Genomic DNA, 10684 nt, shown 5'->3' on the forward strand with positions numbered 1-10684 from the left:
GAAGAATAAGAGGTGTTGGTCAGTATCAACTTGGTAAAGTTCCATGTCGAGAAATATAAAAAATATTTCATAGAGTCAAATTGGTCAATCGACTAACTAACATTTATTCATTGACTGTTGGGATCGGTTTGAACATTTACTGTGGTCGGTTTAGTGGCAGTTTGGTTAAGAAACTAATTCCAACCGACTGATAATCATTTCCAATGCCAGGTAAATTAAAAAGAGAAAGAGAGAGAAAAAAAAAAACAATAACTCAACGTTTGAAGTAATTATTATCTATAAACTTATTTTTCAAAACCAATGAAAAAAATCGTCTAAGCCCTCATGAGATGTGTGAATAACAAATACTATTTTCAAATGTTTAGTGTGTTTTTAGAACGTTCGTCTTTCTAAAAAAGGAAAGAAAGGTAAGAATTACATTAAAAAAAAATTGTGAACTAAAAAAGTTAAGAACATAATGTTAGCAAATAGGACCTAATTAATCATCACTTGAGGTCTAAAAAAATCTTTTCGAAATACGGCCTTTCTGAGATACCAAAGGACAAAAATGGTAATACGAGTGTTTACGATCCAACGTATCAAAATATCCTTCTTTCAAAGTGCATGATTCACTCATTCTAACTTTAAAAAACATATAGTCAAGGAAAAAAAAAAAAAAAACAGATAACATGTTACTCTTACAGTAGGCAATACATTTAATTATAAGGTATAAATAAGTGCACTAACGTATCTTTTATTCCGATTGAAACATGCTCGTGTAGTTTATTTATATTCTATAACCAACACATGTTTACACTAAAACAACAATGACATAACTAAAATTTAACAAACCTATTTTATTAGTATAAAATAAAACGTATTTATCAAAGTGTTTAAAAATATAAAATAACGTATGCTGCATGAAGCACGTCTAGAGAGCACGTGAAAGTCACACAAACAATCCCATAACTAAAACAAACAAATTAAAAAATAAATTAAATGCAAGGCTAATATTCAATCTTGAAACTTATAATATAATAATAAATGTAAGGACAATATGTCCCACAAATAAGAGAATGAGTCAACCAAATGATTTAAATTTATTAGTTCAAAAATGACTCATGTCCAAGTCATGTACAAAAACATTGGGGAGACCTCAAATTTTAAAACCAAGATCCCATCCACTATATATTATAATAATTAACAAATTAAAAAAATAAAAAACCATTGATGTTAACAATTAGATTATAATAAAAATAACTTCTGAATACCCTCAAGGGCTACAGATGGAAAATGGTCCTTTTTTAGGCTTCTAAGGCTTTGGACTGACCTTTCCCTACTTAGGATTGGCTACTACATTACTTAATAATAGTTAATGTCATACTTTAGCTGTCAACCATAAGAGTATCCTATGTCATTTTGGATCTCTATTAAACCACCAATACATTAATAATAGCTTATGAATGAGATTTTTTTTTTTTTTAATTTAGGTGTTGTAATGATAGGTACGTAAATTATTTTAGTTTTAAAAAGAAAGTAGAAAACATTATAGGAAAAAAAAAGATATGACTGAAAATAGTAAAACTAAAGTAAATAGCAAACACGTTAATGTACGGGTGATTTTGAAAATAGCGTTGATTGTAGCTAATTGGATTTAATAAAACAACGTTTACTGTAGCGAGTTGGTTGTTGTAGTATTAGTATAATTGGTACCCCAATTGGGTCCTAAATGTGACAGTTTTGGAGAATTTTTCTATTGCTGGTGGAGTTTATAAACTTGAGCTATTGTGATGGTAAACGTTGATACAACTTGGCTTTCACCTCCTCCTTTAAAAGTATTGGTGTAACAATTTAGAATTCAAATGAAAAAATTTATACCGTAAAAGTCTTGTATAAAGTCTTGTATCACGAAATCGACTTTTTCTCGCAATATCATAAAACATGAAAGTAGCAAAATCTCTATAAAAACACACATAAAAATTAATCAAAACTAAATGTAATAGATGTAAATAGATATACTTATTTCAAATTATAAATTGATGTACAAGATTTTAAATGGTATTAAAGAAAATAAAGAAGATTGAGGAGGTAAACGGTCAAAATCATGGGGGCAACAAACCGAACCGGGCCGGAAATGGGTCCACCGAATAGACAGTATATTCGGATGCAAAGAATTCACGCTTTTCCATGCCACCAAACCGGAGAAAAATACAAATACCTTACCCCCGACCACCATTTTTCTTATTTGAGAATTCTCACTACCTTTTATTTTTCTTTAATATTCCTCCTCTTCTTCTTCTCCTTCTTCTTCTTTTTTTTTTTAAATTGTTTTAACCAAAACAATCATATTCTTATTCAGTAAATTTGGAATTTTAGCTTTTATGTGTTATGGACATTTTATCGAATTCACTTTTATTTGAAATTTATATAACTTTAATTTTGAATGTTTAAGTCAAGTAATTAATTTAAAAGAATTAAAATTAATTATGTTTTCACTGTTTGTGTATTAATAAAATTTTGAGATTAGTGCAAAAACAAAAGTTGAATATTTAGTAAAAAGTTTGAGAATAAAAAATATACATAAGTTTGTGAGAATAAAAATATATATTTCGTAGTATAAAGATTGAATTGAAAAAAATTTAATGTTTGATATTAAAATTATAAATGTTAAAATAAATTTATCTCGATGTTAAATTTACACGATCTTCTATTTTATGGATTGAAAAATTTAATCGTTGTTAGTAATGCAAACAAAAATAGTAACCTAAACATTTAAGCGTAGATACTGAATTAAAAGCTTAAGATTTTGAAATGGAATAGAATTAAGACCTATAGTAATTTACTTTAAATAAAACTTATGATATTTTATTTCTTCTCTTTTTTCTTTTTTTTACCAATTTATAAACTCAGAATAATATTTAAATTCCATTATTTCCATAAATAATAAAATTTATAGAAAAATCCTAATTTTCTTTCATCCATTGGTTTTCATCTCCCTCCCTCACTCCAGTTTCTGACCTTTCTCTTTCCCCAAGAAAACGAGCCAAAGGAAAAAGAAACAAACTCCATTGATCTGAACTCTGCAACAACAAGTTTTGTTTTTCTGTCCAATCCACAAGCTCCATCTTCTTCACAAACCTCACTCCACCTTTATTTTCTTTTTGCAACATTCTTCTCTCCTTCATTTTCCCTCTCTTTTCCGCCATTTTTCATCTTCGCACTTTCTTGTTTCATCAAGGGTTTCACTTCACCTTGCATGACCAAATCACCTGCCGCCACCATTTTCACTCTAACCCTATTCTGCAAGCTAATCAAGGAATCTATGTGTGGTCACAAGCCAATAACCTTAGGTTTCTGGCGTTTCTGGTGGGTGCATTTTGGTTCTTCGGGATAAATGCTTGTCGCTGGGGATCTAGGGTTTCAGAGCCTGGTCCTTGCGGTGTGTTTGGTTTTTCCTATTATTGGGCTTTTTCTTCGTCACAAATGGCAGCTTGGTATGGCCAGAAAAGAAGAGATCAACCGGCTTTTGGTGTTTGCGTCCGAGGAAGCTGCTAGGGTTGAACTTCAGGCTTCGTTTGGGCACATTCCTGCGCCGATTTCTTTGAATCATCACTGTGCTCTTTGTTTCAGTCCTACCACGACACGTTGCGCTCGGTGTAAAGCTGTTCGATACTGGTATTTCAATCTTTGATTTTCTGCGGGGTGTCTTTATTTTCTTTTAAAATTGGTGGCTTGATGTTTTGGCTTGCGTAAATGGTGTGGAACGAATGTCCTGTGATCGTCTCCCGCTGTTGTTTTCATTGTTGGGCGAGAGGTTTTTCTTTTTTGATTTTTTCCCCTTTCTTTAATTTGGGATTTTGTGGGAAATTTGGGGACGAGCTGTTATACTGGACTGGCGGAAATTGTGTTTTAGATCGTTATGTTTACATGCTGCATTATTACATTGCCACTGGATAATTTCCGACACTACCTCGGTTATTCCATTCCTTTCCTCCAAGTAAGGACTGTCTTAAGTTCTTAACTGCTTAACGCCTCCAAATTCTCTCACTTTTGGGACAAAGAGATTGGAGTTGGTTGCATTGTTATGGCATAACTAGACTGTAATCTGTGTAGCAATTACCAAAGAGGCTGAGATTTATTGTTCTTCAAGACAACGATTAATTTATTGGCTATTTAAAAAAATATATATTAGTTGAAAGTTGGCAACCGCCAGGAAAATCTGAAGAAGTTTAAAATTCCAACTACTTATCCTCTGTGTGAAATCCCATCCCATCTAGGCGTTAGCTCATGAGTTAGAGGAGGTGCGTTCTAGCAAACCCAAATTCCGTTTTAAACTTGACTGGGCCTTAGGGGTTGTACTTTAGTCTTGATTGAGACGTGATGTGAAAAGTTGACAGATGATTCTGAACTTGAACATCTATGGAGAGTTGAGAAAACCCATTTGTACTTTTGACAATGCTCAAACCTTCCACGGATGTATGTTTGTCGATGGGTTTCTGGAGCAACTTCTGTAACGATGACTTGGTAATTAGTGAGAGGAGGAGATAACAAGTACTTTCATCAGAGGGAGGAGAAATATAATTCTCCTTAATTCTCTAGAACAGCTTGGAAAATAAATATTTCCCATTACTTTTATATTAATAAGCATAACACGTCATCCTTAGACATCAGATCTTTCTGTTGGTGTATGCATGTGGATTTTTAGGCTATAGTATCTGTAATCTGGAAAACCTTATTCCTCATTCACATTGCAAACTTGTAGAGTGTGTACACACTGTCCAATTGTCTCAAGCATGCTTACGGAACATTTTTATTGTGTGTTCTGTTTGAAAAAAATCATGGGCTAGTATTTTGGTAGATAATAGCACTAACATGTTTGATACAAGATAATTCTATCAATGCTGATACTTCCTTCAATGATTTCTTTTATGTTACCGTTTTGACCTTCAGTTCTGGTAGATGTCAAATTATTCACTGGCGACAAGGTCATAAAAACGAATGCCACCCACCCAAAAAACTTGATTGGTCTTCGGAGAAGGAAAATGATCCAAAGGATAATTTAGGAAACCAAAACCACTCTGGAAGCTATGACAAAAACTTTGATACTGACATTGGGCAGCATGTAGAACCAGATAAGAGCTTGTTTGCTAAACATGCATCAGCAGACTCTGGTTACTCTAGTGGTGTTCCAAGTCAAAACGATATTAGTGTGAAACTGCATGCAGATGAGGAGGAAAGCTCAACGCCAAAATTACCTGATACCACTTCATATGAATTCCACACTTCCACATTAGACATTGAATCATCTGATGATGCGTCTGTGAGTGAAAACAATAGTGAGTCCGGTTCCCCAAGATCAGATGGATATTTGTCTGCTGAAAATTCATTTGACATGGATAGTGCTACATCCAGAGTATTGAATGTTGATCATGATCCAAACAAGCCATTATCTTCCAACAATGCTCACTTGGTAAACTCTGTCGATATATATGCTAAACTTAAAACAGAAAGTCAACTGGTATTCAATTGGATTGGTCCAGAATATGATATCCCTTCAAAGGCTGCTAAAGTTAGAAATGTACCTGGGAGTGGCGAAGCTGCTTCTTCCAATTTTCAAGAAAATAATGGAAAATCTGTTGGGGCAAAAGGTGATGTTCATGAAGATTCTGTCCAATCCAATAGTAATGGTGCCAAGAACAGAAACTTTTCTGAAGGTCACTCGTTGCTACACTTCTCATTTAGTGTATCTGGAGTTACTTCTCAGTCCAATGCACAATTTGCTGAAGTAAATGAACATGTGGCAGATGGTAATCTTCCTACTACCTCGGGTATGAACAGGACAGTTGAATCTTCTTTGCTATTAGATATCAATACTGAATCTTTAAAGGTTAGAAGTTCCCCATCAAGTTGCAAAGGGTCCCAAGATAAAGTTAACACCACTAAGGGATTGCCAGATGACTGTGTAGTTAATTCAGTGTCATCTTCTTCCTCTTTTATCAATCCATTTCCTGTTGCTTCTAAATTTGGATCAAGGAGTATTTGTGATTCAAATATTAGTATTTCAGTACCCGTGATGTCAGAAAGGTTGGGCTCTGTTTTCATCGAGCCTGGTACCACTTCAAGTATTACAGAGCATAGTGGTAATGGGTCTTTAGTGGATGGTTCGAGTGTTCATTTGCCTCCAAGTAATGGAAGGGAACCAGTTCCTCCAACTGATTCTAGAAAAATTGGTACCACACAAGTTAGTGCTGGCGTTTCTTCTCTGGATGCTAACTTTTCATCCAAGTCGGCTTATGGCTTTAGACCTTTTGCTCCCAATGAGCTTAGAAGATCAAAATCACATCGCGGTTATGTAGCTAATGGCGCTGGGAATGCTGGGAAATGCAATAATAAGGTTGTTTACTCGTTTTCTTTTTATCTGATTGGATTTTGGTTTGGTTGGCAACTTGAATAATGGTTTTATACAGGGAGACTCTCCATATGAGCTTTTTGTCAATTTATATAATTGGAATAAAGTGGAGCTCCAACCATCTGGCCTTGTCAACTGCGGAAACAGGTCATTATAGTTTTTATGCTCATTTTTCTTTTTGTAATTATAAAAGTAGGGTCGCAAGCATGAGGTGTATTCTATGTCTTCTAGGTTCATTACAGAGACTTAAGCTGTCTAATTTAGCTCCTGCTGTTTAAAGATGAATGTGCAAAATGTATGTGCAATTTTCTTTTTTTAAATAAATCTTCATGTGTTTTTCTTTCTACTTTTTGGTTTCTTCGTGGTGCAGTTATCTCATGCTTTTAATATAAGTAACTCTTATTTTGACTTTATGCAGCTGTTATGCAAATGTTGTACTCCAGTGTTTGACATTCACTCCTCCTTTGACAGCCTATTTTCTTCAGGGACTGCATTCTAAAGCATGTATACAGAATGCCACTTTTTTATCCCTTTATATTATATTCTATTTTATATAAGTAGCTTTAGATTTGTATGGCTTAAAACCTTTTGTTTCTGTTTTTGCATATTAGGTGCAAAAGAGAAATGGTGTTTTACCTGTGAGTTTGAAAGTCTAATACTCGAGGCAAAAGAAGGCAAATCTCCACTATCTCCTTTCAGAATAATTTCTCAACTTAGAAAAATTGGAAGTCAACTTGTTAACGGGAAAGAGGAGGATGCGCACGAGTTTTTGAGGTTTTATTTTGAAGAAAATTATTGCTCATCTCCAATCTTTATTTTATCTTATTTATTGTTACTTTTCAAAGAACAGTGCACTGAAGGATTAATGAGTTAGTTTGACAGGTGTGCTATTGACACAATGCAATCTATTTGCCCTATGGAAGCTCAAGCAAGTCGTACAGGCCCTGTAGAAGAGGAAACAACTCTGATAGGCCTTACATTTGGAGGCTATCTTCTATCAAAGGTAGTATAAGATTTCCTTTCATCAGCTAAGGATATCCAAAATATTAGTTACAAAAATAAATTTTGTTCTATAAACCCATGTTGTTATAACACACTCGTTAGAACTGTTCCTTTTTATCTAAGAAGCCAGTAAGGAGTTGATCGCGTTGTGCATATACTAATGCTTTGGATGTTGATACTTCACTTTTAGATCAAATGCACAAGGTGTGAGAACAAGTCTGAACGAATTGAAAGGATTTTAGATCTTACTGTAGAGATAAGTGGGGATATTGAAACAATAGAAGAGGCTCTTCAACAATATACAAGCCCTGAGATTTTAGACGGGGACAATAGATACCATTGTACCAGGTTAATAGATTTATTATTATTATTATTATTATTATTATTATTATTACTACTATTACTTGTACATAGGGGGGAGCGTCTCTTGGCAGTTGCTTCGACGCAGTTTTTCTCAATTTTTTTCTTTTTTTTTGTTTTTTGTTTACCTTTGCTCCATTCCATCCTATTGTTTCTTTCCTAATTAAATGTATTTGTGATCCGATCTCATTCAGATGCAACTCTTACGTGAAAGCCAGAAAAAGGTTGTCAATATTGGAGGCTCCCAACATCCTGACCATTGCATTAAAACGTTTCCAGGTTTTCCTTCAACTCATCGATTGTCGTTAATTTAATTGCATATTTAGATAGAATTTTGAGCTTTTCTTTCTCTAATTTCTTTATGTTTGTTTATCCAATTTAGTCAGGCAAGTTTGGGAAGCTCAATAAGCCGGTTATTTTTTCGGAAATCCTAGACCTGGCACCCTATATGAGTAGCAGAAGTGATAAGTCACCTGTATACAGGCTTTACGGAGTAATTGTTCATTTGGATGTCATGAATGCCGCATTTTCCGGTCACTATGTGTGCTATATCAGGAATAATCAAAACAAGTGGTTCAAGGTTGATGACAGCACGGTATGTTACGAAATTCCATTATTCCTGGTTCTGTTTTTAGTGTGTAGACCTAGGTCATTTTCTTCATTAATCTTCTAACCTTTCTTTATGTACACTTTTTAATAATGCTTCACTCAACATTAGCAAGATAAAAGGAAGATCATGAATATATAAGTGAGAGACAATATCTCTATTGGCAGAAGACTTTTCAGTGAAAGAAAAAGATCATGAGGACTTATATCCAAAGTAGACATACGATATGTGGAGAGTTGTCTCGAACAAGTAGTACCCGAATCATGCCCCTAGTTAGTAGTATCAGTAGAATCTTCAATTGTTGTAACTTGTAGAAAAGGAGAGGAGTTGGCGTAGATAAGAGCTGGATAGGAAGATGATTATTGATAAAAAAGATTCAGTGGTGTTTTGTTCGAGGGACAGATTGTTGGGGTCTGTCTAAAGTTCCCACGTTGACCAGATAAGAAGAAAATCATGATTATCTGAGTGTTAATATATCAATTGATAAGAGACGTTTTGGGTTAGACAAAAAGTAAAGTTATGAGAGCTTATGCTTTTAAGTGGAAATCTATGGAGGGTGGTTGTTCTTAACATAAGAGAATAATCTCTCTCTGCACTAACATTAAGTATCTAATGTTTTCTCTTTCGATGACTGATATTGTTTGTTCAACTTTGTTCTAGTAATTAGTAGTTGATCCACTATCAACTTCTAAGCAAAGTTTTATCTTCGGATTGCTTCTTTGAATTAAATTCACATGGATGCTATTTTCGGAGACGTGACTTTCGTTTTTCTATGGTCGGGTAGGTAACAGCTATGGATGTCAAAAATGTACTAACAAGAGGGGCATACATGCTCTTTTATGCAAGGTAAACTTTGGGGCTGAAATGATTTGATCTCAGGGAATTATCGTTTCGATTCTTTCATTATTTGACGACAGGTAACCCTTGCAGATGCTCACCTAGGGCCCCAAGGTTGATAAGAAACAAAATTACGACTGATTCCAGAAACAGATGCATTCCATCTTTGATAAATGGAACGAGTAGCTCATCTAAATCAAGTTCCAACTCCACATATCCTGATTCCCAGAACCAACATATGAACAACAATTCATCAAATGATCCTTCAAATATCAGTTCGTTTTATCAGAAATTCCACCAGCTTAAGAAGCTTTTGGAAGAGGACTTAACGAGCGATAGCTCCTCACTTTTCAGTAGCCACTCTGATGAAAGTTCATGTGGTAGTACCAACAGCAGCAGTGACTCTACGAGCACTGATGACTTACCCGAGTACTTTTACAGCAGCGATTCTGGATGCGGTTGGAATGGTTTGCAAACTCCTGATATAGATGCTTCTTTACCATCATCGTCTTCATCCTCCCCACTTTTGCATCCGGGTGATTCGAGGCAATGTGGAGCAGGTGGTGCTAAAACAACTGAGCAACCTCAACCCAATTATACAAATGGGATCAGTAATCTGTCAAGTAGGCGAGAATGTAACGGTAGGGAGAAAACCGCATGTTTGATGGAGGGTAAAGATGGTGTTTGGTTGCACTCTGACCCTAGCAGACAGTGTAGCAATGTAATGAGTAATGGGTAGTTGTAGAAGGGTAACGTTAAAGAAAAGGAAAAAAACAAAAAAAAAAAAAAGGTAAATATTTGATTATGAAAATGTATACGAAGTCCAGAGAGTGAGTAAATAAGAGCTTTAACATGGGAGAGGAAATGTACTTAGAAAATGATTAGAGAGCTGATTCTTTTTGTTTTGAAAGGGTTAGCTGTTAATATTTTGTAATTCACGTTTCATATTATTATTGTTATTATTCATTACGGCTGTTAATAATAAAATGCATTCATATGCCTTTTTTTCCCCTTAATATTAGAATATATGCTTTTCTTGTAGAATTGGACTCTGGACTACTTATTGAAGTTATAACACTGCTGGATAGAGCATTTTACCCTTTTTTTTTTCTTATGTCAGCTTTTCACCCTTTATAACTCAAATAATAATAATGATACCTCTATATGAAATGAAATTGTTATTTCAGAAGACAATGATTCTGTATTAACTCGACCATCGTGATTTATTTATTTATTTTACAACAAGTAACATAAATGAGAAAAATATTGATAATTTGATAGATTTACTTAACAAATGGACCCAATATTTTGTTTGATCATTTTTTTAATTAAGATTTTACAACTTTTTTGAATACTTTGTTCTTTTTTTATCCTCTCTTGACTCTCGTTTTGTTTTCCTCTCTAGATATACCCTTCCATATTTTCTTCAATATCACCTTTTCGTAGTCGTCCTATAACGACGAAATCGAATAGAGTTGTTTCTTCTTTCT

The 10684-nt window shown here is 34.3% G+C and overlaps 1 protein-coding gene across 2 annotated transcripts; it reads left to right on the forward strand.

Moving 5' to 3' along the window:
- Positions 1-2944: 2944 nt before the first annotated feature.
- Positions 2945-10210, forward strand: LOC103488133 (ubiquitin carboxyl-terminal hydrolase 16-like). Of its 2 annotated transcripts, none has more exons than XM_008446718.3 (11): positions 2945-3654; positions 4930-6373; positions 6447-6535; positions 6807-6892; positions 7000-7162; positions 7271-7391; positions 7581-7738; positions 7945-8029; positions 8133-8345; positions 9142-9203; positions 9275-10210. In XM_008446718.3, the coding sequence occupies exons 1-11, from the start codon at positions 3374-3376 to the stop codon at positions 9276-9278; spliced, it is 2706 nt and encodes a 901-aa protein (XP_008444940.2). In that variant the 5' UTR covers positions 2945-3373; the 3' UTR covers positions 9279-10210. The 2 variants fall into 2 exon arrangements, with proteins under 2 accessions (XP_008444940.2, XP_008444939.2); XM_008446717.2 differs by having other exon boundaries at positions 2946-3654; positions 9288-10210.
- The last annotated feature ends 474 nt before the right edge of the window (positions 10211-10684 follow it).

The sequence above is a fragment of the Cucumis melo genome, chromosome 3, assembly GCF_025177605.1.
Source record: "Cucumis melo cultivar AY chromosome 3, USDA_Cmelo_AY_1.0, whole genome shotgun sequence".
Taxonomy (NCBI): domain Eukaryota; kingdom Viridiplantae; phylum Streptophyta; class Magnoliopsida; order Cucurbitales; family Cucurbitaceae; genus Cucumis; species Cucumis melo.

Coding starts and splice junctions, on each gene's coding strand:
- LOC103488133 (XM_008446717.2), top strand. CDS start 3,374: ATGCTTGTCGCTGGGGATCTAGGGTTTCAGAGCCTGGTCCTTGCGGTG. Junction 6,893..6,999: donor GGGACTGCATTCTAAAGCAT/GTATACAGAATG, acceptor TTTGCATATTAG/GTGCAAAAGAGAAATGGTGT. Junction 9,204..9,287: donor TACATGCTCTTTTATGCAAG/GTAAACTTTGGG, acceptor TAACCCTTGCAG/ATGCTCACCTAGGGCCCCAA.